The 27,251-nt window shown below is 52.0% G+C and overlaps 1 protein-coding gene across 3 annotated transcripts in view; it reads right to left on the bottom strand.

Annotated features, from left to right (window-relative positions):
* Positions 1-27,251, bottom strand: part of LOC132392948 (obscurin-like protein 1) — a 225,440-nt gene that overhangs the window by 166,575 nt on the left and 31,614 nt on the right. For all 3 annotated transcript variants that reach the window (XM_059967558.1, XM_059967557.1, XM_059967556.1), the window contains exons 9-11: positions 22,741-23,013; positions 19,636-19,908; positions 4,090-4,359 (exon numbers count right to left, since the gene is read on the bottom strand). In XM_059967558.1, coding sequence (XP_059823541.1) covers positions 4,090-4,359; positions 19,636-19,908; positions 22,741-23,013 — 816 coding nt within the window. The remainder of the gene's footprint in view (positions 1-4,089; positions 4,360-19,635; positions 19,909-22,740; positions 23,014-27,251) is intronic.

A 27,251-nucleotide genomic window follows, 5' to 3' on the forward strand; every position in this document is an offset into this window, starting at 1 on the left:
AGATTGCAGCGTGCTGCGGTACAGAGGGGCCTCAGAGTGTTTGTACGTGAATCACAAAAGGTTGCTTTGCAGGTGCAGCAGGCTATCAAGAAGGCAAATGGAATGTCGGCCTTCATTGCTAAAGGGATTGAATTTAAGAGCAAAGACGTTACACTGCAATTGTACAGGGTACGGATGAGGCCACACCTGGAGTACTGTGTGCAGTTCTGGTCTCCTTACTTGAGGAAGGATATACTGGGTTTGGAGGTGGTGCAGAGGAGGTTCACCAGGTTGATTCCAGAGATAAGGGGGTTAGACTATGAGGAGAGATTGAGTCGCCTGGGACTGTACTCACTGGAATTCAGAAGAATAAGAGGAGAGCTTATAGAAACATATAAAATTATGAAAGGGATAGACAAGATAGAGGCAGGAAAGTTGTTTCCACTGGTAGGTGAGACTAGAACTAGGGGACATAGCCTCAAGATTCAGGGGAGTAGATTTAGGATGGAGATGAGGAGGAACTGCTTTTCCCAGAGAATGATGAATCTATGGAATTCTCTGCTTGATGAAGCAGTGGAGGCCACCTCAGTAAAAATAATAAAGACAAGCTTGATAGATCTTTGCACAGTAGGGGAATTAAAGGTTATGGGGAGAGGCAGGCAGGTGGAGATGAGTCCGCAGCCAGATCAGCCATGATCTTATTGAATGGTGGAGCAGGCTCAACGGGCCGGATGGCCGACTCCTGCTCCCATTTCTCATGTTCTCTCTTTCGGTGCTTTCTGTTGCTTGGTAGGTGGTGGGTGCTTAATTTTTTGCTGAAATGGGTGGGGGGGGTTGATGCATTGATGTTTGCTGCTGCTTGTGCGAGGGAGGGGGAAACGGGACTTTGGTGTTCTTCTATTTTTTGTGGATGCCTGCACTTCAGGTTTTATACTGTCTGCATTCTCTGATAATGAACAGGACCATTTGAGTAAAGTGTAACAGCTACAGAGAGTGTAAACAATAAAGTGCAAAATCATAATGAAGGTGATTGTAAGTTATTGTACAAGGTCTTATTCAATGTCTTATAACGGCGTAACAGAAGCTGTCCTTGAGCCTGCTTTCGGGCTTTTGTATCTTCTGCCTGATGGGAGGGGGAGAAGAGAGAATGTGGGCGGGATCTTTGAATATGTTGGCTACTTTCCGGAGGAAGGTGGAACCGTAACCAGAGTCCGTGGAGGGGAGGCTGATTGCCATGACGTGCTGAGTTGTGTCCATAACCCTCTGCAGTTTCTTGCAGTCACGGGCAGAGCAGTTGCCGTACCCAGCAGCGATGCATCTAGATAGGATGTTTTCTATGATTTATCAATAAAATTTGGTGAGAGAAGTGATAAATTTCTTTAGCCTCCTAAAAGAAATTCAGTAGTTGAAAGCTGCTATGCAGGAACAGATGGCTTTGCAGCCCAGCAAGCGTGTCAGAGTGCGTTGAGGACTGTGTACCCCGGAGGGCAGTCCAGCCGTTTCCAAACCAGAAACCACGGATTGTTCAGGATATCCACTCTCTTCTGAAGTCTAGACTCGCACAATTCAAATCAGGAACAAGAAATTAAGGCACAACCTCCATAAAGCTATCAGAGAGGCTGAGAGATAGTACCAGTCTAAAATCGAGTCTCAGTCCAGCTGGCAGCTGCGACAGATTACAAAACAAAGGCGGGCAGAATCACTGACAGCACATCCCTTCCTGATGAGCTTAACACATTCTGTACACGACTTGAACAGCTGGGAATGGGCATGTCACCACCCACCCCGACAGTCTCCAGTCCACCTGAATCCAGGGTCACTATCGCAGATGGAAGAACCGTTTTCTAGAGGGTGAACCCACAGAAAGCACTGGGGCTGGATGGTGTTCCCGGCCGTATCCCTAGATCCTGTGTAGATCAGCTGGCAGGCATATTTGCAGACAGTTTTCACAATTCTCTGCTTCAATCTGTAATTCCAACCTGCTTAAAGAAGAGCACTACCATCCCAGTACCCATGTAAAACAAGATGAAGTGCCTAAATGACTACTGCCCAGTGACCTGACATCTACCATTGTGAAGCGCCTCCAGAGACACATTAACTCCAGTCTTCCAGACAGCCTCGAGCCTCTGCAACTCACCTGTCCGTCTCCTTCGCCCTGCACTCATCTCTGGGGCATTTGGACAGTAAAGACACACATTAGAATGCTTTTGATGTTGTGCTCCCCGAGCTTGGCAGACGTTTCATCACCAGTCGATGTGACATCCTCAGTGCGCAGTCGTTGGTGTTTCTCTCTGGGAGTGCTCACGTTTATATAGGCCCCCGTTCGCTTGCCTCGGTCCTGATTGCCCCTTCAGTCAACCTTTCAATTCTATTGGCTCACATTTCTTTGTTTACGGAGTTATCAGAAGAAAACCACACCTCTACAGATTCTCATGTCTGGCTCCTGTGCGCCTGCACCAGAACCTCCGCGGTGTCCCAGTTAAACCAGCATCTTCCTTAATCTTCATATACCAAGATCAGCAAAGACCGATCGTGTCTCTGTAAAGCTGTTGGTTGACTTCAATACAATATCTCCAAGGAAGCTCATCACCAAAGGCTGGACCCTGGGAGTCAATGCCTCCCCCTGCAACCGGATCTTTGACTTCCTGACCGACAGAACACTCTCGGTAAGGACAGGCAGCAAGACTCCTACCACAGTTACTCTAAACTCCGTGCCCCACGAGCTTATCTCAGCCCCCGACTCACGGCAACATGGCCAGATCCTGCTCTAACTCAAGCTTGCAGATGATAGCATTGTAGATGGCTATTGTGGTGAACTACATATACCTGTCTGGACACGCCCCCTGCTGACTGCTCCTGTGGCTCCTCCCACAGACCCCAGTATAAATGCCGATCTTGGCCTGAGCCCAGCCTCTCAATCTCCAGGATGTAGTATGGTGGTCACTCACTGTTTGTTCCTTCTGCCAGTCAATAAAAGCCGATATCTCGCCTTACTTCTCAGAGTGAGTTATTGATGGTGCATCAGCTATATCTCAAATCACAATTAGTCAGAGGTCAGGCAGGAGGTGGACAGCTTAGTGATCTGGTGTCATGACAACAATCTTTCCCTCAATGTCAGCAAAACAAAAGATCTGGTCATTGACCAGGAAGATGGGAGGCACACTTTCTCCTGTCTGCATCAACTTCTAGGTGTGGACATCACCAGCAGTCTATCCTGGTCCAACCACGTTGACGTCACGGCCAAGGAAGCTCACCAGCGATTCTACTTCCTCAGGAGGCTGAAAAAAATTGGCATGTCCCTGTTGACACTCACCAATTTTAATCGATACAGCACAGAAAGCATCACAAATCATGGCTTGATAGGGCAGCCGCTCTGCCCATGAACTCAAGGAACTGAAGAGAGTTGTGGACACAGCTCAGCTCATCAAGGAAACCAGCCTCCCCTCTATGGACAACACGAGTGAATCTGCAGGTGCTGGAAATAAATAAAAAACACAAAACGCTGGCAGAACTCTGCAGGCCAGACAGCATCTATGGGAGGAAGTAATGACGACGTTTCGGGCCGAAACCCATCATCAGGAAACCCCTCATCAAACACTCCTGATGAAGGGTTTCGGGCCGAAACTGTCTCAGTAAAGCAGCCACCCCCTCTCATCTGGCAAAAGATTTAAAAGCCTGAAAGCACATATCACCAGGCTCAAGGACAGCTTCTACCCCAATCGAACGATTCCCTCGTACAATAAGATGGTCATCATTACGGCCCTGCACCTTCTTGAACTGCTGCGCTGCATGTTCTCTGCCTTCTGTCACCGCTTTCCCCTGCATGTTGATGTGATCTACAAGGATGGCAAAAAATACAAGGTTTTTCGCTGTATCTCAGTACATGTGATAATGATAAACTGATTTACCCTTTGTGTTGAATGGTGGAGAAGGATTCGAGAGACAGAATGGCCTCCTGCAACCACCCCCCCCCCCCCACCACCCCAGTAGGTGTATTCAAAGATTGAGGGTCCACAGTTCACCAATGGACTTTGTTCTCCCCATCCAACGGGACATCTTCCCGGTTTCTCACGCACTGGCTGGATGAGAGAACCCTTCGCTTGTACTCACCAGAGACCGTGACCTTAAATACAGCCATGGCATTGGCCGAGCGGCACACGTAGGTGCCCTGGTCCTCCACCACGGCCGGGTGAATGATCAGCCTCCTCCACTCCTCCTCCACCTCTATCCTGCACCTCTCGCTGGGCTCCAGCTCAGCCCCATCCCTGGACCACCTCACCAGCCCTTGTGGCCAGGACAACTGGCACCACAGGATCACCTCGGCACCAACTGGCACCATCACCTCTGAGGGGCAGCTGCTGACGATGGTCACTGGGAGATCTGGAGCCAGGGGTGGGAATGGGAGAGGGAAAATAGGATAGCAACGGGGAGAGAGAGGGAAGTAAGAATGGAGTGAGAGTGAGGTAGAGAAAGAGGATGAGGGAGGGCAGAAAGGAGAGAGCAAGAGGGTGTGGAGCAGAGAGAGGAGATAGAGTGAGAGTTTGATAGAGGGAGGAAATGATAGAGGGAAGGAGTGATAGAGGGAGGAGAGGGGAGGAGGTGAGTGGGAGGAGAGAGGGAGGGAGAGCAGGAGGTAGAGGAGGTAGTGATAGGAAGAGAGAGAAAAGAATGTGAATTGAATGAGGAGGGAGAGGAAGAGATGGTGAAAGTGCAAGAGACAAGCAGAGGGGGGAAGTGGGAGAGATGGAAAGCGAGGAAGATGAGAAGGGAAAAGGAAGAATAGGGACAGGAAAAGGAAGAAAAGGAGGAAGGGGAGAGACAGACAAGTAGGGAAACAAAAGACAGAGAAAGAAAGAGGGAAAGAGAGAGATGAGGAGGAGGAGGAGGTGTAATCAGAAAAATAGATTGAAGAAGAAATGTAGGGAACAGGAGAGGGAAAAGAGCACAGACAGAGTAGAGAGAGAAGAGAGTTGAAAGGAGAGAAAGCAGTTGAAGGGTGGGAAATGGAGTGAAAGATAAAGTGAAAGAACAAATAAATTATACTCAATTATAATTTAATGCAACATCAAATTCAGAAATGCCCCTAGTGTCACAACATTGGTCAATTCCCACCTTGACACCATCATCCAGAGACCTGCTGTTGTCAAGAGTCTTAGAATGTTAGTCCAGAATACCATGGTGAATCTCCCTGCACACTGTCCCCTCACACACTCCCAGGGTCAGACACAGAGTGAAGCTCCCTCCACACTGTCCCATCACACACTCCCAGGGTCAGACACAAAGTGAAGCTCCCTCTACACTGTCCCATCACACACTCCCAGGGTCAGACACAGAGTGAAACTCCCTCCACACTGTCCCATCACACTCTCCTGGGATCAGAAACAGAGTGAAACTCCCTCTACACTGTCCCATCACACACTCCCAGGGTCAGACACAGAGTGAAGCTCCCTCTACACTGTCCCATCACACACTCCCAGGGTCAGACACAGAGTGAAACTCCCTCCACACTGTCCCATCACACACTCCCAGGGTCAGACACAGAGTGAAGATCCCTCCACACTGTCCCATCACACACTCCCAGGGTCAGACACAAAGTGAAGCTCCCTCTACACTGTCCCATCACACACTCCCAGGGTCAGACACAGAGTGAAACTCCCTCCACACTGTCCCATCACACTCTCCTGGGATCAGACACAGAGTGAAACTCCCTCTACACTGTCCCATCACACACTCCCAGGGTCAGACACAGAGTGAAGCTCCCTCCACACTGTCCCATCACACACTCCCAGGGTCAGACACAGAGTGAAGCTCCCTCTACACTGTCCCATCACACACTCCCAGGGTCAGACACAGAGTGAAACTCCCTCCACACTGTCCCATCACACACTCCCGGGGTCAGACACAGAGTGAAGCTCCCTCTACACTGTCTCATCACACACTCCCAGGGTCAGACACAGAGAGAGACTCCCTCTACACTGTCCCATCACACACTCCCAGGGTCAGACACAGAGTGAAGCTCCCTCTACACTGTCCCATCACACACTCCCAGGGTCAGACACAGAGTGAAGCTCCCTCTACACTGTCCCATCACACCCTCCCAGGGTCAGACACAGAGTGAAGCTCCCTCTACACTGTCCCATCACACACTCCCAGGGTCAGACACAGAGTGAAGCTCCCTCTACACTGTCCCATCACACACTCCCAGGGTCAGACACAGAGTGAAGCTCCCTCTACACTGTCCCATCACACACTCCCAGGGTCAGACACAGAGTGAAGCTCCCTCTACACTGTCCCATCACACACTCCCTGGGTCAGACACAGAGTGAAGCTCCGTCTACACTGCCCCATCACACACTCCCGGGGTCAGACACAGAGTGAAGCTCCCTCTACACTGTCCCATCAAACACTCCGAGGGTCAGACACAGAGTGAATCTCCCTCTACACTGTCCCATCACACACTCCCAGGGTCAGACACAGAGTGAAGCTCCCTCTACACTGTCCCATCACAAACTCCCAGGGTCAGACACAGAGTGAAGCTCCCTCTACACTGTCCCATCACACACTCCCAGGGTCAGACACAGAATGAAGCTTCCTCTACACTGTCCCATCACACACTCCCAGGGTCAGACACAGAGTGAAGCTCCCTCTACACTGTCCCATCACACAATCCCGGGGTCAGACACAGAGTGAAGCTCCCTCTACACTGTCCCATCACACACTCCCAGGGTCAGACACAGAGTGAAGCTCCCTCTACACTGTCCCATCACACACTCCCAGGGTCAGACACAGAGTGAAGCTCCCTCTACACTGTCCCATCACACACTCCCTGGGTCAGACACAGAGTGAAGCTCCCTCTACACTGTTCCATCACACACTCCCAGGGTCACACACAGAGTGAAGCTCCCTCTACACTGTCCCATCACACACTACCAGGGTCAGACACAGAGTGAAGCTCCCTCTACACTGTCCCATCACACACTCCCGGGGTCAGACACAGAGTGAAGCTCCCTCTACACTGTCCCATCACACACTCCCAGGGTCAGACACAGAGTGAAGCTCCCTCTACACTGTCCCATCACACACTCCCAGGGTCAGACACAGAGTGAAACTCCCTCCACACTGTCCCATCACACACTCCCAGGGTCAGACACAGAGTGAAGCTCCCTCCACACTGTCCCATCACACACTCCCAGGGTCAGACACAAAGTGAAGCTCCCTCTACACTGTCCCATCACACACTCCCAGGGTCAGACACAGAGTGAAACTCCCTCCACACTGTCCCATCACACTCTCCTGGGATCAGACACAGAGTGAAACTCCCTCTACACTTTCCCATCACACACTCCCAGGGTCAGACACAGAGTGAAACTCCCTCCACACTGTCCCATCACACACTCCCAGGGTCAGACACAGAGTGAAGCTCCCTCTACACTGTCCCATCACACACTCCCAGGGTCAGACACAGAGTGAAACTCCCTCCACACTGTCCCATCACACACTCCCGGGGTCAGACACAGAGTGAAGCTCCCTCTACACTGTCTCATCACACACTCCCAGGGTCAGACACAGAGAGAGACTCCCTCTACACTGTCCCATCACACACTCCCAGGGTCAGACACAGAGTGAAGCTCCCTCTACACTGTCCCATCACACACTCCCAGGGTCAGACACAGAGTGAAGCTCCCTCTACACTGTCCCATCACACCCTCCCAGGGTCAGACACAGAGTGAAGCTCCCTCTACACTGTCCCATCACACACTCCCAGGGTCAGACACAGAGTGAAGCTCCCTCTACACTGTCCCATCACACACTCCCAGGGTCAGACACAGAGTGAAGCTCCCTCTACACTGTCCCATCACACACTCCCAGGGTCAGACACAGAGTGAAGCTCCCTCTACACTGTCCCATCACACACTCCCTGGGTCAGACACAGAGTGAAGCTCCGTCTACACTGTCCCATCACACACTCCCGGGGTCAGACACAGAGTGAAGCTCCCTCTACACTGTCCCATCACACACTCCCAGGGTCAGACACAGAGTGAAGCTCCCTCCACACTGTCCCATCACACACTCCCAGGGTCAGACACAAAGTGAAGCTCCCTCTACACTGTCCCATCACACACTCCCAGGGTCAGACACAGAGTGAAACTCCCTCCACACTGTCCCATCACACTCTCCTGGGATCAGACACAGAGTGAAACTCCCTCTACACTGTCCCATCACACACTCCCAGGGTCAGACACAGAGTGAAGCTCCCTCTACACTGTCCCATCACACACTCCCAGGGTCAGACACAGAGTGAAACTCCCTCCACACTGTCCCATCACACACTCCCAGGGTCAGACACAGAGTGAAGCTCCCTCCACACTGTCCCATCACACACTCCCAGGGTCAGACACAAAGTGAAGCTCCCTCTACACTGTCCCATCACACACTCCCAGGGTCAGACACAGAGTGAAACTCCCTCCACACTGTCCCATCACACTCTCCTGGGATCAGACACAGAGTGAAACTCCCTCTACACTGTCCCATCACACACTCCCAGGGTCAGACACAGAGTGAAACTCCCTCCACACTGTCCCATCACACACTCCCAGGGTCAGACACAGAGTGAAGCTCCCTCTACACTGTCCCATCACACACTCCCAGGGTCAGACACAGAGTGAAACTCCCTCCACACTGTCCCATCACACACTCCCGGGGTCAGACACAGAGTGAAGCTCCCTCTACACTGTCTCATCACACACTCCCAGGGTCAGACACAGAGAGAGACTCCCTCTACACTGTCCCATCACACACTCCCAGGGTCAGACACAGAGTGAAGCTCCCTCTACACTGTCCCATCACACACTCCCAGGGTCAGACACAGAGTGAAGCTCCCTCTACACTGTCCCATCACACCCTCCCAGGGTCAGACACAGAGTGAAGCTCCCTCTACACTGTCCCATCACACACTCCCAGGGTCAGACACAGAGTGAAGCTCCCTCTACACTGTCCCATCACACACTCCCAGGGTCAGACACAGAGTGAAGCTCCCTCTACACTGTCCCATCACACACTCCCAGGGTCAGACACAGAGTGAAGCTCCCTCTACACTGTCCCATCACACACTCCCTGGGTCAGACACAGAGTGAAGCTCCGTCTACACTGCCCCATCACACACTCCCGGGGTCAGACACAGAGTGAAGCTCCCTCTACACTGTCCCATCAAACACTCCGAGGGTCAGACACAGAGTGAATCTCCCTCTACACTGTCCCATCACACACTCCCAGGGTCAGACACAGAGTGAAGCTCCCTCTACACTGTCCCATCACAAACTCCCAGGGTCAGACACAGAGTGAAGCTCCCTCTACACTGTCCCATCACACACTCCCAGGGTCAGACACAGAATGAAGCTTCCTCTACACTGTCCCATCACACACTCCCAGGGTCAGACACAGAGTGAAGCTCCCTCTACACTGTCCCATCACACAATCCCGGGGTCAGACACAGAGTGAAGCTCCCTCTACACTGTCCCATCACACACTCCCAGGGTCAGACACAGAGTGAAGCTCCCTCTACACTGTCCCATCACACACTCCCAGGGTCAGACACAGAGTGAAGCTCCCTCTACACTGTCCCATCACACACTCCCAGGGTCAGACACAGAGTGAAGCTCCCTCTACACTGTTCCATCACACACTCCCAGGGTCACACACAGAGTGAAGCTCCCTCTACACTGTCCCATCACACACTCCCAGGGTCAGACACAGAGTGAAGCTCCCTCTACACTGTCTCATCACACACTCCCAGGGTCAGACACAGAGTGAAGCTCCCTCTACACTGTCCCATCACACACTCCCAGGGTCAGACACAGAGTGAAGCTCCCTCTACACTGTCCCATCACACACTCCCAGGGTCAGACACAGTGTGAAGCTCCCTCCACACTGTCCCATCACACACTCCCAGGGTCAGACACAGAGTGAAGCTCACTCTACACTGTCTCATCACACACTCCCAGGGTCAGACACAGAGTGAAGCTCCCTCTACACTGTCCCATCACACACTCCCTGGGTCAGACACAGTGAAGCTCCCTCTACACTGTCCCATCACACACTCCCGGGGTCAGACACAGAGTGAAGCTCCCTCTACACCGTCCCATCACACACTCCCAGGGTCAGACACAGAGTGAATCTCCCTCCACACTGTCCCATCACACACTCCCAGGGTCAGACACAGAGTGAAGCTCCCTCTACACTGTCCCATCACACACTCCCAGGGTCAGACACAGAGTGAAACTCCCTCCACACTGTCCCATCACACACTCCCGGGGTCAGACACAGAGTGAAGCTCCCTCTACACTGTCTCATCACACACTCCCAGGGTCAGACACAGAGAGAGACTCCCTCTACACTGTCCCATCACACACTCCCAGGGTCAGACACAGAGTGAAGCTCCCTCTACACTGTCCCATCACACACTCCCAGGGTCAGACACAGAGTGAAGCTCCCTCTACACTGTCCCATCACACCCTCCCAGGGTCAGACACAGAGTGAAGCTCCCTCTACACTGTCCCATCACACACTCCCAGGGTCAGACACAGAGTGAAGCTCCCTCTACACTGTCCCATCACACACTCCCAGGGTCAGACACAGAGTGAAGCTCCCTCTACACTGTCCCATCACACACTCCCAGGGTCAGACACAGAGTGAAGCTCCCTCTACACTGTCCCATCACACACTCCCTGGGTCAGACACAGAGTGAAGCTCCGTCTACACTGCCCCATCACACACTCCCGGGGTCAGACACAGAGTGAAGCTCCCTCTACACTGTCCCATCAAACACTCCCAGGGTCAGACACAGAGTGAATCTCCCTCTACACTGTCCCATCACACACTCCCAGGGTCAGACACAGAGTGAAGCTCCCTCTACACTGTCCCATCACAAACTCCCAGGGTCAGACACAGAGTGAAGCTCCCTCTACACTGTCCCATCACACACTCCCAGGGTCAGACACAGAATGAAGCTTCCTCTACACTGTCCCATCACACACTCCCAGGGTCAGACACAGAGTGAAGCTCCCTCTACACTGTCCCATCACACAATCCCGGGGTCAGACACAGAGTGAAGCTCCCTCTACACTGTCCCATCACACACTCCCAGGGTCAGACACAGAGTGAAGCTCCCTCTACACTGTCCCATCACACACTCCCAGGGTCAGACACAGAGTGAAGCTCCCTCTACACTGTTCCATCACACACTCCCAGGGTCACACACAGAGTGAAGCTCCCTCTACACTGTCCCATCACACACTCCCAGGGTCAGACACAGAGTGAAGCTCCCTCTACACTGTCTCATCACACACTCCCAGGGTCAGACACAGAGTGAAGCTCCCTCTACACTGTCCCATCACACACTCCCAGGGTCAGACACAGAGTGAAGCTCCCTCTACACTGTCCCATCACACACTCCCAGGGTCAGACACAGTGTGAAGCTCCCTCCACACTGTCCCATCACACACTCCCAGGGTCAGACACAGAGTGAAGCTCACTCTACACTGTCTCATCACACACTCCCAGGGTCAGACACAGAGTGAAGCTCCCTCTACACTGTCCCATCACACACTCCCTGGGTCAGACACAGTGAAGCTCCCTCTACACTGTCCCATCACACACTCCCGGGGTCAGACACAGAGTGAAGCTCCCTCTACACCGTCCCATCACACACTCCCAGGGTCAGACACAGAGTGAATCTCCCTCCACACTGTCCCATCACACACTCCCAGGGTCAGACACAGAGTGAAGCTCCCTCCACACTGTCCCATCACACACTCCCGGGATCAGACACAGAGTGAAGCTCCCTCCACACTGTCCCATCACACACTCCCGGGGTCAGACACAGAGTGAAGCTCCCTCTACACTGTCCCATCACACACTCCCAGGGTCAGACACAGAGTGAAGCTCCCTCTACACTGTCCCATCACACACTCCCAGGGTCAGACACAGAGTGAAGCTCCCTCTACACTGTCTCATCACACACTCCCAGGGTCAGACACAGAGTGAAGCTCCCTCTACACTGTCCCATCACACACTCCCAGGGTCAGACACAGAGTGAAGCTCCCTCTACACTGTCCCATCACACACTCCCAGGGTCAGACACAGAGTGAAGCTCCCTCTACACTGTCTCATCACACACTCCCAGGGTCAGACACAGAGTGATGCTCCCTCTACACTGTCCCATCACACACTCCCAGGGTCAGACACAGAGAGAAGCTGTTCTGATTGCGCTGGGAGAAATTGAGGAAAAACTGCCTTATGAAGGTCTTGAATTGCTTGGAAATTGGTTTGAAACGTCCCTTGAACATCTCAGTGAGCGGCTGGTTTAGAGTGGAAGCTTCGTTTGGAGTTTTTCTGCCAGTTTGGACGGGGTTCGTTGACGGCTTCGAACTGTGTAGCACCCAGCTGTGGCCGCTGGGAACTCACCGGGAAGCAGTTTCGCTCCCAAAACCGGAGGCAAACGACGTTGTTTGTCCCCACTGACATCGGGTCAACCTCCTTCCATCTCTATCGTCGGGATTCTCGTTCGGTGTCGGAGCCGAAATATCGTTTGAGACGTCTCGACCTCTCACGGCCTGGAAGTTCGGCAGGACTAATGGAGCCTCTCCTGGCGTTGGCATTTCTGGCACGGAGCCAGCAAGGTACTGTCAAGTACAAACTTTTCCAGCCAGTTACTCAACTCGCTCCAGGACTTTATAACCAGCACCACCGTATCATTCTCGGTTCAGACACATAAGTAACATGCCGGACCAGTCTGCAGGGAGTCGCAGGCCTGCGGGGTGTTATGCAAAGGCGGCTGCCTCTCCGGCCTCGGACAACGCCCTGTTTCAGATTTTGCGAACTGGAACTACCCTGGAAAAGTGCGCGGAGGCTATGGAGGACTTGTTGGGGAGAGATGGTGTTTTGGCCGCTGAGAAAGAGTTCGGGAAAGCGGTGTTTTACCTGTGGAATGATGAGTTGGTGCATCGGGCCCTCAGTAGAGGGATCACGGTGGAGAACATCTTTTTACCGATGGAGCTAGTGACAGCTCCCACACAATCCATCGTCCTCGGTCACGTACAGCCTTTCATCCCCAACGAGGACCTGCTTCCCGCACTGGCCCGCTTGGGGCAAGTACGGTCAGAGATAACTGCCATCAGGCACAAATTCAGGAGGCGCACCCTCCGGACCGTAATCTCTTTCCGACAACAGGTATTCATGAAACTAGAAAAGGAGGACGAAGTTGAGGGCCGGTTTACTGTCCGGCACAGGGGGGTAGATTATCAGGTGTATTGGAGCTCTGAGCGCCCACGATGCCATGCGTGCGGGGAGGTGGGGCACTTTCGGAGGGACTGTCCAAACACCCGAAAACCCAGAGAGTCCGCTTCGGGAACTAGTGCCCCAGCTAACTCTGCCCCTGATCCTATTCCTGCTCCTACACCTGTGCCGGCCCCTGCTCCTGCCCCTGACCCTGTCTCTAACCCTGTCCCTGTTCCTACGTCTGTTCTAGTCTCTGCTCCTGCCCCTGACCCTGTCTCTAACCCTGTCCCTGTTCCTACGTCTGTTCTAGTCTCTGCTCCTGCCCCTGACCCTGTCTCTACCCCTGTCCCTGTTCCTACGTCTGTTCCAGTCTCTGCTCCTATCCCTGTGGTTCAGGCGGGTGATCCTGGGGCTACGTGTGGGGAGGTTCAGGCGAGGGACGGGGTGGAGTCTGTGCGGGGCAAGAAAGCGAGGAAGAAGTCGAAACACGTGAAGAAGTCAGCCCCCGAGACCGCAGAGCTCACGCCCATTTGCCCTGAGGTGGAGAGGGAGGCTCGGGGAAGCGTACGGTTGGACGGGGCGATAGGAGCGGAGAGTACCGCGCTGTCGGTGAATTCCGCACCTGTGTGCTCCTCCGGCTTGAAGAGGAGATGGGATTGTTCCCCCAAGAGGGCAGAGAATGCAGATGAGGGGGAGTCCCAGAAAGGGGTGGGGATCCGGGTGGGAGTTGTGTCTAACCCTGAATCCCCAGATGTAGACACCAGTCCTGGGGTGGGTGGTGTGATTATGCATGAAGCTAGTGCTGGGCCTGTTTGCACGCCTAAAACAGACCTGGAGCCCTCCACCCAGGACTTAGCAGTCAGCACCTCCCTGGAGGAAAATGTATTGAGTAGTACAGGTGGAGAGGAGACCAGGCTCTCTCACAGTCAGCATCAGGCTGCCAGTGAATCCATTGGGCCAGAGCTGCTGGGGTCCCCTTCATGCCTGTCTCCTGAGGAGGGTGATGTAACCTGCATGCCGACCCCATCAACTAATGGCCTGCAGGGAGTCCCTTGGGATTTTCCCTCCATCGTCGCAACTGTGGGTAAGACTGATGCGACGGTGGAGCGGGAAGGTATAGGGGAGGTACCCACTGTGCAGTGTAGGTTACAGGGGCAGCCACCTTATACACCACATGAGGAGGACGGTGGGGGATCTGTCTGCAGTGAGGGGTTGGAGGGGGATTCATTTGACAGCGAGACAATGGACATCCTCACCCCTCCAGAGAAATCCCCATTGATACCTGTGGAGGAGATCAGAGAGTTTATTCACTCCTCTGTGGGTGCAAAACACAGGCCTAAACTAGCCTCGCTTCGCTGGCCTAGCATGCCGAGGCTGGTGAAGTCCCTGAGGGTCATCCTCAGACGGAAGGGGAAGGGGAAGAGGAATGCTGTGTCAGGGAATGACAGGCAGCAGCTGAAATCCTTCCTGGATGACCTGGTGCGGGACATCAGGATGAAAAGCAGCCTCGCTCCTTCGGGAGATGGTGGGTCACAGGGTAGCGATGGTAGCAGTCGGGCCCGGAAAGCAAAGGATATTCTCGGTTTTCTTCGGGAGAGTGCGGCTGAGGGCGCCATCGCTCTCAGTGGGAAGGGGACTGGTGCTGAGGCCTAGTGTGCTCCCGACATGAAGCTTACCATAGCTAGTCTCAATGTAAACAGTAGCAGGGGTCCTCTCCGCAGGTATAACAATCTCTCAGTCCTCAGGGACGGGAGATACGCGGTGAGTTTCCTGCAGGAAACCCATACCACCCCGGGAGACGAGTCCGCTTGGCTCCTGGAGTGGCAGGGCGGGGTCTACATGAGTCACCTTAGCTCCAACTCTAGTGGGGTGGCGATCCTGTTGGCCCCAACCTTCCGGCCAGAAATCGTAGGAGTCCAAGATGTTGTGCCCGGCTGTCTGCTCCACCTGGCTGTGCGCCTGGATGGAGTACCGTTACATTTTATCAACGTGTATGCTCTGAGATGCGGGGTGGTGCAGACGCGCATATTCTGTCAGCTGTCCACCTTGCTGAGTTCCATCGATCCTGGGGACTGCGTCATCCTCAGGGGAGACTTCAACTGTACCCTCGAGGTGGAGGACCGCTCGGGCCTCCAACGCGACCCAGCATCGACAAAAAAGATAAAGGGGCTAGTCGGCTCCTTTGACTTGGTGGACAGCTGGCGGAATCTTCACCCTGACTCTAGCGCCTTCTCCAGTAGATCGAGAGAGGGGGGTTCCCGGATAGACCGCCTGTATATCTCTCGGGCTTGTCTCCCGCTTGTCGGCATCCTCCATGCGGCCGGTGTCGTGCTCGGATCATCACCTTGTGTGGATGGAGTTTACTTCTCTGCACCCTCGGGTGGGATCCGGGTATTGGCACTTTAACAACCGGCTGCTGGAGGACAGCCGATTCCGGGATTCATTCCGAGCGTTCTGGGCCGCCTGGAGAGAGAGACGGAGAGAGTTTAGCTCCCTACGGCTGTGGTGGGATGTGGGCAAGGCCCACATCCGGTTTTTATGTCGGGAGTACACTAGGGGGTCGACAAAGAGGCGGGACTCTGAGATTGAGCGGCTTGAGAGAGCGTTGCTTGACCTAGAGTCCCGTCTTGGTCCGACCAGTGGAGACCATCAAACGTGGCAGGAATACCAGGAGAAGAAGGACGCACTCAGGAATCTGCAGCTTCAGCAGTCCCGTGGTGCGTATGTGAGGTCACGGATCCAAATGCTGCAAGATTTGGACCGCGGCTCACCCTTCTTCTACTCGTTGGAGAAGTGGCGGGGAGTTCAAAAGCAGCTGGTGGAGCTACTGGCTGCTGATGGCTCCTCCATCACAGACCCTGACGAAATTATCGAAGAAGTCCTCACTTTCTATCGGTCCTTATTCTCACCAGATCCGTCAAATGTGGGGGCGTGCAGTGAGGTCTGGGAAGATTTGCCAAAGGTCAACCCTGATGACGCAGCGCGTCTGGACGCCTCCCTGACTGGGGAGGAGCTGTCTGCTGCCCTTCGGCAACTCCAGAGGGGTAAATCCCCTGCCTTAGATGGTCTGAGTGTAGAGTTTTATCAGGCTTTTTGGGATGTCCTGGGGGTCGATTACAGCCTTGTTCTAGGGGAGAGCCTAGCCACTGGGGAATTGCCCCTCTCATGGCGGAGAGCTGTCGTGGTCCTGCTGCCCAAGAAGGGAGACCTTCGCCTGCTAAAGAACTGGCGCCCGGTCTCCCTCTTGTGCGCGGACTACAAGATCTTCGCCCGGGCAATGGCCAACCGTCTTGGTTCAGAACTGAGACAGGTGATCCATCCTGACCAATCTTACACAGTCCCGGGCCGCTCCATCCAGGACAATGTCCACCTAGTACGGGACCTGATCCACCTGCACCAGGAGACTGGGTCCCCGGCAGCGTTTCTTTCTCTTGACCAGGAGGAGGCGTTTGACCAGGTAGACCACAGTTTCCTGGTGGGCACTCTGCAGGCTTTTGGGCTCGGACCACACTTTGTGGCCCGAGTTCGGCTCCTATACTCTGCCGCAGAGTGCCTTGTTAAGGTCAATGGATCACTGGCAGCGCCCATTCCCTTCAAGAGAGGAGTACGTCAGGGGTGCCCCATGTCCGGTCAATTGTACGCGATCTGTGTCGAGCCATTCCTGAGCCTCCTACGGCGGAGACTGACAGGTCTGGTTCTGCGTGAACCGGACATGGAGGTCGTCCTCTCGGCCTACGCCGATGATGTACTCCTCATGATGACAGATCCCAATGACCGCGGAGGATGCGCGAGTGCCAAGACGTTTTCTCGGCGGCATCCTCCGCCAGGATCAACTGGGCGAAATGTTCCGGACTCTTAGTGGGTCAGTGGCAGGTGAACTCCCTGCCGGAGGAGATGAGAGCTTTCGAGTGGAGTACTAGGCGTCTCCTCTATCTGGGAGTCTACCTGAGTCCTTCTGCGGAGACCTGGCTGGCGAACTGGCAGGACCTGGAGATGAAAGTCATGGCCCGGCTGGGGCGCTGGTCAGGCCTTCTCAGGGTGCTTTCCTATCGAGGCAGGGTGGTGGTCATAAACCAGCTGGTGGCCTCCATGTTGTGGTATCAGATGGTCACCTTGGCCTCTCCTGCCCCATTTGTTGCAAGACTGCAGAGGAAATTAGTGGACTTCTTCTGGGGCAACAGGAAACACTGGGTCTCTGCAGCAGTCTTGAGTCTCCCAGTGGGAGAGGGCGGACAGTCGCTGGTGTGCGTCCGATCGCGACTGGCGGCTCTCCGCCTCAGGACTCTGCAGAGATTCCTGTACGCCGAGCACCCTCCCAGGTGGCACGCGTTGGCGACTTTCTTCCTCCGGAGGGGCTGCTGTCTTCATGAAGACATGCGGCTACCACTGGCAGGCGTCAGTCGTGCTGCTTTGCGGAGTCTGCCCGGTTTCTATCAGGACCTACTGAGAGTCTGGAACATGGTCGCCTCAGGCCGGGAATCCCCTCCTCAGGCGGAGGGCAGGGTCCTGGCTGACCCTTGCCCTACCTCAGTGGCTGCCGGTGCGGCTCAGTTGTGTGGACCGACTCAGGCTGAGCTGCTGGTCGTGCCCAGACCCCGCAATCTTCTCCGGGAGCTGTGTCCACACAACTTGAGCCATCTCTCCTCAACACCCACAGTCCCATTCAGGGATGCAAGTAGGAGATATTTGTATGGGCTGCTACTCCACATCCTCCACTTCCTTGCCCTTGTACACCGTCCCGACACGCCATGGCGGTCGGTCCTTCCACCCAGAGGTGAGGAGGGTCCCCACTGGAAGTCCCTTTACGCCGGGGTTCTTCCCATGCACCTGGGGGATCTCGGTTGGAGGGTACTGCATAGGGCAGTGCCCTGCAATAAGTTTTTCAGTTTGTACATGGATCTCCCACCCGCATGCCACTTCTGCGGGCTGGAGGAAACCGTGTACCACATGTACATGGAGTGTGTGAGGCTGCAGCCCCTTTTTGCATATTTGCGTGGGCTGCTTCTCACCTTCTGGCTGCATTTTAGTCCCACCCTGTTTATATACAGTCATCCAGTAAGGAAGGGGGCATGGAGGGATGAGGATGTCCTAGTCAACTTGCTCCTGGGGCTGGCGAAATCCGCCATCCGTGGGTCTTGGAAACGGGTGGCGGGAGGATCTCCCCGGGCAGACTGCCTGGCAATGTTTAGGGGGTATGTTCGTATCCAGGTAACTATTGAAAAAGAACACGCGCAGTCCACAACGGCCTTGGAGGAGTTTCGAGACCGTTGGGCTCCGCGGGGTGTAAATGCCATCGTGGATAGGGATGGCAACATTCTGGTGTAATGTCTATTGTCTATTTGTAGTGAAGTAATTGTGTTTGCCACTGTTTTGTATATATTGTATAGCACCGAAATTTGTAATAAAGGATTTTGTAATAAAAAAAAAGGGTCAGACACAGAGTGAAGCTCCCTCTACACTGTCCCATCACACACTCCCAGGGTCAGACACAGAGTGAAGCTCCCCCCACACTGTCCCATCACACACACCCAGGGTCAGACACAGAGTGAAGCTCCCTCTACACTATCCCATCACACACTCCCAGGGTCAGACACAGAGTGAAGCTCCCCCCACACTGTCCCATCACACACACCCAGGGTCAGACACAGAGTGAAGCTCCCTCTACACTGTCCCATCACACATTCCCGGGGTCAGACACAGAGTGAAGCTCCCTCTACACTGTCCCATCACACACTCCCGGGGTCAGACACAGAGTGAAGCTCCCTCTACACTGTCCTATCACACACACCCAGGGTCAGACACAGAGTGAATCTCCCCCCACACTATCCCATCACACACTCCCGGGGTCAGATACAGAGTGAAGCTCCCTCTACACTGTCCCATCACACACTCCCAGGGTCAGACACAGAGTGAAGCTCCCTCCACACTGTCCCATCACACACTCCCAGGGTCAGACACAGAGTGAAGCTCCCTCTACACTGTCCCATCACACACTCCCAGGGTCAGACACAGAGTGAAGCTCCCTCTACACTGTCCCATCACACACTCCCAGGGTCAGACACAGAGTGAAGCTCCCTCCACACTGTCTCATCACACACTCCCAGGGTCAGACACAGAGTGAAACTCCCTCCACACTGTCCCATCACACACTACCAGGGTCAGACACAGAGTGAAGCTCCCTCTACACTGTCCCATCACACACTCCCGGGGTCAGACACAGAGTGAAGCTCCCTCTACACTGTCCCATCACACACTCCCAGGGTCAGACACAGAGTGAAGCTCCCTCCACACTGTCTCATCACACACTCCCAGGGTCAGACACAGAGTGATGCTCCCACATGCTACGCTGTGTGTTGACCATCTTCTCTGCAGTGAACCCACCTGTCACGGTGACTGTGAAGGACAGTGAGTCTCCTGTGGCCTCGCAGACGTAGACTCCGCTATCATCCTTGGAGCAGTGGGGAATGACCAGCCTCCTCTGAGCTCCCTCGGACTCCATCCTCACATCCGGCCTCTCCTCCAGTCCGCCGCTGTCCTTGTACCACTTGACCTCAGCGTCGGAGTGGGACACCTCACAGTTTAACACAACGGTCTCGCCGCACAGGTATCGTGTCTGTTGCCCGTCCTCTGCAGCTCTGAGTGTTGCACGTGGTTCTACAATGAAAACAGAGGGCTGGAGAGCTTTGTAGAATAGAGTAGAACACCATCAAGGAGTAGGTACAGGAGCTGAGGAACCATACTCATAGTTTTTGGAACAGATTCTGCCCCTGCATCATCATAAAGCAGAGAACACTACAGCAAAGAAACAGGCCCTTTAGCCCATCTATTCCCTGCCTGTTATTCTGCTAGTCCCAATGAGCCACTTATGCACCATACCCTCCATACACCTCCCAGCCATGTACTTATCCAAACCTTTCTTAAAAGTCGAAATCAAACCTGCATCCACCATTTCCACTGGCAGCTTGCTCCACACCCTCACCACCCTGAAAGAAGAAGAACCCCTGGCAATTTCCCCTTAAATATTTCACCTTTCACCCTTAACCCATGACCTCTAGATCAAGTCCTTCCCAACCTCAGTTGTAAAAGCCTGCTTGCATTTGCCCTATCAACTGCATACCCACATGGTTTTGAACGCCCCTGTCAAATCTCTCCTCATTCTCTAACCTATTCAACCTTTCTCTGTAATCAGGTCCTCAATCCCAGCAACATCCTTCTAAATATTCTTTGTACCCTTTCAATAATTGACAATGTTCCTGTAGGTTTGTGACTGGAACTGTACACATATTCTAAGGTAGGTCTCACCAACATCTTATACAACTTCAACATAACATCCCAACTCCTGAACTCAATACTGTGATTTCTGAAGGCCAATGTACTCTGTACAACCCTGTGACACCACTTTCAAGGAATTATCAATCTGTATTTGCTGATTCCTCTGTTCTACCACACTCCTGAGTGCACTACGCGTAAGTCCTGCCCTAGTCTGTCCTCGCAATCTGCAACACCTCACACTTTCTGATTTTTATTTCTTTACTGAGAGACACGGCAGTGAACAGGCCCTTACAGCCCAACAAGTTGTGCCACTCGGCAACTCTCCCATTTAAACCCAGCCTAGTTACAGGACAATTTACCGATTAAACGGTACATCTTTGGATTGTGAGAGGAAACCGGAGTACCTGGCGGAAACCCATGTGCTCACGGGAAGAACGTACAAACTTTCTCACTATTTCACCACTGTGGCATGCTTGTCTGCATTAAATTCCTTCTGCTAGTTTTCAGTCCCGAACTGTCCGCGGACCCTTGGAGACTACCCCGCTAGTCTGCTTTTGCTCCGTTTCTTTTTACGCCTAGCCAGCTGGTGGCATAGTGGCATCAGCGGCGGACTTTGTAGCGAAGGCTCCCGAGTTCAAATCCAGCCGGACCCTTGCACGCTTTCCATCCGTGCTGGGTTGAGCTTCGAACTAGCATCTTGACCTCGTAAAAATAAGAAAGCCTGCTAAAAAAACGCCGTCACGACAGCGTCCCGATGACTCCACTCGGATTAAGGGCTTTCTTCTTCTTCTTCTTCTTATGCCTGCTGCAGCAAAACAACAAATGTCATCGCATACATCAGTGATAATTATCCTGATTCTGATTATTGTCAGATTTACTGGGATCGAGTGAAAAATTTGCCTTGGTAAACCACCTTCACATCCTTCCTGTGATGGGATGACAAACTCAACACCAGAATCCGAATCAGGATTATCATCACTGGCAGATGTGGTGAAATTAGTTGTTCTGCAACAGAAATACATACAGTGAGAATATATTTCAAAAATAAATGGTGCAAAAAGTGAGCAAAATTGTGAGGTAGATTTCATGGATTGAGGCAGAGAGGCAATACACTCAATACTCCAAATGGTAAATGTTTCTCTCTCCACAGATGCTGACTGACCTGATGAGTGATTTCCAGTGTTACACAGGGAGACACTGGCACTGCCGCTGCAGAATCTTGGATTCATGCATCAATTCCATGCTGAGCATGAGCCACCCATTTACAATCATCCCCACTTCATTTATTTTTTATTTAGCAATACAGCACGGAACAGACCCTTCCGTGAGCCTCACCTCCCAGCAAACCACCTAGCCTAATCACAGGACAATTTACATTCACCAATCGGTACATCGTTGAATGTGGGAGGAAATCAGAGCACCCGGAGGAATCCCGAGTGGTCATGGGAAGAACAGACAAACTCCAAACTCCAGTACACCCTGAGCTGTAATAGTGTCACGCTAATCGCTATCCTAGCGTGGTACACTAACTTTCCACTTAGCCGTCAACATTACAGTTTACAGTGGCCAATTAAACCCCTTCTGGACCCTGAGGAAACGGGAGCACCCGGGAGAATATCCAGTCTCCAGACAGGCAGTGGCAGAGCTCAGGATCGAACCCAGGACTCTGGAGCTGTGAGGTAGGTTCCAAGAGGTTTTACAGACAATCTACATACACTCAGTGGCCACTTTATTAGGTACACACCTCTGTTGTAATGTGTGGTGGAGATCAGCAACAAGGTAATGTGTGGTTATTTGAGTTGACTGGTCAGCTTGAACCAGTCTGGCCAATCTTCTCTGACCTCTCATTAACGAGGTGTTTTCACCCACAGAACTACAACTCACTGGATTTTTTTTGTTTTTGCACCATTCTCTGTAAACTCTAGAGACTGTTGTGCGTGAGAATTCCAGGGGATCAGCAGCTTCTCAGATTCTCAAACCACCCCGTCTAGCACAAACAATCATTCCACAATTAAAGTCATTTTGATCAAATTTCTTCCCATTCTGATGTTTGTTCTGAACAATAACTAAATCTCTTGACCGTGACTGCATGCTTTAATGCATTGAGTTGGTGCCATGTGATTGGCTGAATGAGCAAGTATTCGGGTGTAGCTCATAAACTGGCCAGTATGTTTACAACATGAGGGCAGTAACTGATCTTATCTAACCTCTAACCTCTCACAGTAATATCGAAGAAGATGGAGTCATCTCCAGTGTCGCAGACATATTCTCCGGAATCTTCTATTCTGGCGCTCTGGATGATCAGACTCCTGTGGACTCCGTGTGACACCATTACGATGTTTGCGTCCCCCTCCACCTCCAGACCATTTTTGTACCACTTCACCTCAGCGCTTGGGCGGGACAGCTCACAGTTCAGGACAATTCGGTCGGACTTGAGGTATTCCGCCTTGGTGTCATCGGCCGTGTTCACGATTCTCACTGGCGGCTCTGAAAGGACAGGAATTTCATTCAGACCACAGAGAAAGACAGGGATTCATCAAAGTCACTGCAAGACAAGTCAGGGATCTATCAAAGTTCAAAGTAAATTTATTATCAAAGTACATATATGTCACTTTGTACGACACTGAAATTCATTTTCTTGTGGGCACTCACAGACGATACAAAGAAATGCAGTAGAATCAATGTGAGGAACTGTACACAGGAAAGCTGGGAAAACAACCAAAGTGCAACAGACACTATATGTTATTAATATATTCGTAATAAATTCTGAGAACATGAGTTGTAGGGTTATTGAAAGTGAGTCCAGAGGTTGAGGAATCAGTTTCGTGTTAGGGCAGTCTGGTTGAAGGACAAAAACTGTTCCTGAGCCTGGTGGTGTGAGACCCAAGGCTCCTGTACCTCCTGCCTGATAGTAGCAGCGAGAACGTTTCCATACCAGGCCATGATGCAACCAGTCAGTGTACACTCCACTGCACAGCATAGAACTTGGTCAAAGCTTTAGATGACATGCTGAATCTTCAGAAACTTCTAAGAAAGTAGAGACGCCGCCATGCTTTCTCAGTAAGGGCACTTACGTGCTCGACCCAAGACAGATCCTCTGAAATGATAACACTGAGGAATTTGAAGTCTCCACCTCCAATCCCCTGATGAGGACTGGCTCATGGACTTCATGTTTCCTCCTCCTGTAGTCAATAATCAACTCTTTAGTTTTGCTGATGTTGTTGAGGCACCAGTCAGTCAGATTTTCAATCTCCCTCCTCTATGCTGATTCCTCGCCACCTTTGATTTGTCCTTTGACTGTGGTGTCATCAGAAAACTTAAATATGGCATTGGAGCTGTGCTTAGCTATGCTGTCATAAGTGTAAAGCGTGTGGAGCAGGAGCTGAACACACAGCCTTGTGATCCTCTGTGCTGATGGAGATTGTGGAGGAGATGTTGTTGCCAATCTGAACTGACTGGGGTCTGCAAGTGAGGAAATTGAGGACCCAATTGCACAAGGAGGTATTGAGGCCAAGGGCTTGGAGCTTATTGATTTGTTTTGAGGGGAGGATGGTGTGAACGAAGTGCTGTGGTCAATGAAGAGCATCCTGGTGTGTGCATCTTCACTGTCTAGCTGTTCCAGGGTTGAGCGAAGAGCCAATGAAATGGCATCGGCTGTTGACCTGCTGTGACAAGCGGGAACAAATCCAAGTCACTTCTCATGCAGGAATTGATAGTTTCATCATCGACTTCCCAAAGCACATCATCACAAAGGATGTAACCTACTCAACAATAGTCACCGAGACAGGTTTCCACGTTCTTCTGAGGCACCGATAGAATGAAGCCAGCCGGAAGCAGGTGGGTAGCGAGAGGTTAAAGATCTCAGTGAACACTCCAGCCTCAGCACAGGGACTCAGTACTCGGCCGGGCCAGATGCTTTCTGTGGGTCCACCATCCTGAATGTACTCTCACATTGGCCTCAGAGCCTGAGGTCACAGGGCCATTGGAGCTGTGTGAGTTTGCGAAGGTGCCTCTCTGCTTTGATGGTCAAAGCAAAAATAAATGGCATTGAGTTCACCTGAGAGTGAAACTTTATTGTCACATATGTCACTTGGTTTTACTTTGTAAGGGGTGATAGCATTCAAGCCCTGCCCCAGCTGTCAAGCATTTTTCTGTGATTCGAGTTTGGTCCAGGATCTCCATTTCGCATGTCAGTTGGCTTTCTGGGAGTTGTACCCAAGCCTCGTGTATTTTACTTGATCACCAGATCTGAACGCCACTGATCTGGCCCTCAGCAGATTGCTGATAATTTGGTTCATCCAGGGCTTCTGGTTCTGGTTCGGGAACAACAACGGCATATTTGTTCAGAACCTCTGAACGTGGCCCAGTCCACCAACTCGAAGCAAGACCATAGATGCTTCTCTGCCACCTGTGACTACCTCTGTTTTGTCCTCATCTCTGGAGTCCTGATCTTTATCTCTGGAGTCTGGAGTCCTGATCTTTATCTTTGGAGTCTGGACTCTGGAGTCCTGATCTTTATCTCTGGAGTCCGGAGTCCTGATCTTTATCTCTGGAGTCTGGAGTCTGGAGTACTGATCTTTATCTCTGGAGTCTGGAGTCTGGAGTACTGATCTTTATCTCTGGAGTCCTGATCTTTATCTCTGGAGTCTGGAGTCTGGAGTCCTGATCTTTATCTCTGGAGTCTGGAGTCCAGAGTCCTGATCTTTATCTCTGGAGTCCCGAGTCCTGATCTTTATCTTTGGAGTCTGGAGTCTGGAGTCCTGATCTTTATCTCTGGAGTCCAGAGTCCTGATCTTTATCTCTGGAGTCTGGAGTCCGGAGTCCTGATCTTTATCTCTGGAGTCTGGAGTCTGGAGTCCTGATCTTTATCTCTGGAGTCTGGGGTCTGGAGTCCTGATCTTTATCTCTGGAGTCCGGAGTCCTGATCTTTATCTCTGGAGTCCCGATCTTTATCTCTGGAGTCTGGGGTCTGGAGTCCTGATCTTTATCTCTGGAGTCTGGAGTCCGGAGTCCTGATCTTTATCTCTGGAGTCTGGGGTCTGGAGTCCTGATCTTTATCTCTGGAGTCCTGATCTTTATCTCTAGAGTCTGGAGTCCGGAGTCCTGATCTTTATCTCTGGAGTCCTGATCTTTATCTCTGGAGTCTGGAGTCCGGAGTCCTGATCTTTATCTCTGGAGTCTGGAGTCTGGAGACCTGATCTTTATCTCTGGAGTCCCGATCTTTATCTCTGGAGTCCCGATCTTTATCTCTGGAGTCTGGAGTCCGGAGTCCTGATCTTTATCTCTGGAGTCTGGAGTCTGGAGTCCTGATCTTTATCTCTGGAGTCCTGATCTTTATCTCTGGAGTCTGGGGTCTGGAGTCCTGATCTTTATCTCTAGAGTCTGGAGTCTGGAGTCCTGATCTTTATCTCTGGAGTCTTAATCTTCATCTCTGGATTCTTGAGTGTTGACCTGTATTCTGGAGGAACAGCCAGAGGATCAGATTTCCTGAAATGAGGCCTAAGGATGGCATAGTTGAGGGCGTAGGGAACCCTGGTGCTCCAGGTGATATGTTGATGATAATTGGGCAGAAATTTTTTTCAAGCAAGCCTGATTGAATTCCTAGGCATTAGTTGAAAGTTGTCGAGGTAACCTGGATTTTGTTTGCTATTTGCAGCACTCAATGCATCAAGTGCTTACTTAACCTCGGTCTTTAGAACTATGGAAGGTGCAGTCAGGATCAGGAAAGAGAACTTTCTGGGTAAGTAGAATGGATGGCACTTAGTCTTTAGATGATCCAGGTTCGGAGAACAGGAGTGTGAGAAGACCGCTATACCTGGGCACCACCAAGAGTTTATCTGAAACACATTCCCCCATCTTTAACCTTCTCAGAATTGGCAATTTGATCCTTCAGGGATCAATAACCCCTCAGGTGGGAGCGCCACATCCAGCGTGTTTGAAACAAGCCATGTCTCCATGTGACAGAGAATGCAGCAATCCGTCATTTCCCTCCGATACAGCAACCTGGCCCTTAGTTCCTCAGACCTGTTCTCCATTGACTGTACATTTGCTGGTAGAGAATGTTATACATCTCAACATTTTAGTCTGGTTTGGAGTCCTCTCCTCTTCCACCCATGTTGATGGCTGATCTTAAAAGGCGCAGGACCTGCATTCGTGAGAGTAAAGTCTGCCAAGTCCTTCAGAAGAACCTAAGACCAGTGGTCAGCTCAGATGGTTCTAGAGTATGTTAATAAAAGGAAATTACAGGCTACAGATTGCAGCAAGAGTCATTTGGAAGAAGTATATCTAGACGTTTTGCAAGCTGCCTGAGAACTGTTGCCAGTGCCATCTTCTGAAGTTCAAAATAAGTTTATCATCAAAGTACACATCTGAAGCAAATACTACCCTGAGATTTGCTTTCTTGCGGGTGAAACCCCACTGGTTCCCTTGGCTGTGTAAGTCGAGGGAATACACACTCCGTGGACACTAACCACAACTCCAGCAACCCTCGTATCATCTGCAAACTTACTAAACCACCCCTCCCCTCGGTGCAGCAATGTGCTGGGCAGTTTTGACTATCGGCTGTAGAAATTTCCCGTCTGCCGCAGTGCAGTTCCATACCAAGCTGTTTGTTGTTATTATAATAGTAAACAGATCAGCAAATAAATAATACTGAGGACATGAGTTGTAGAGTCCCTGAAAATGAGTCCAGTGGTTGTGGAATCATGCAAAACACTGAAGGAACT

The sequence above is a fragment of the Hypanus sabinus genome, chromosome 4 (assembly GCF_030144855.1).
Source record: "Hypanus sabinus isolate sHypSab1 chromosome 4, sHypSab1.hap1, whole genome shotgun sequence".
NCBI classification, from domain to species: Eukaryota; Metazoa; Chordata; class Chondrichthyes; order Myliobatiformes; family Dasyatidae; genus Hypanus; species Hypanus sabinus.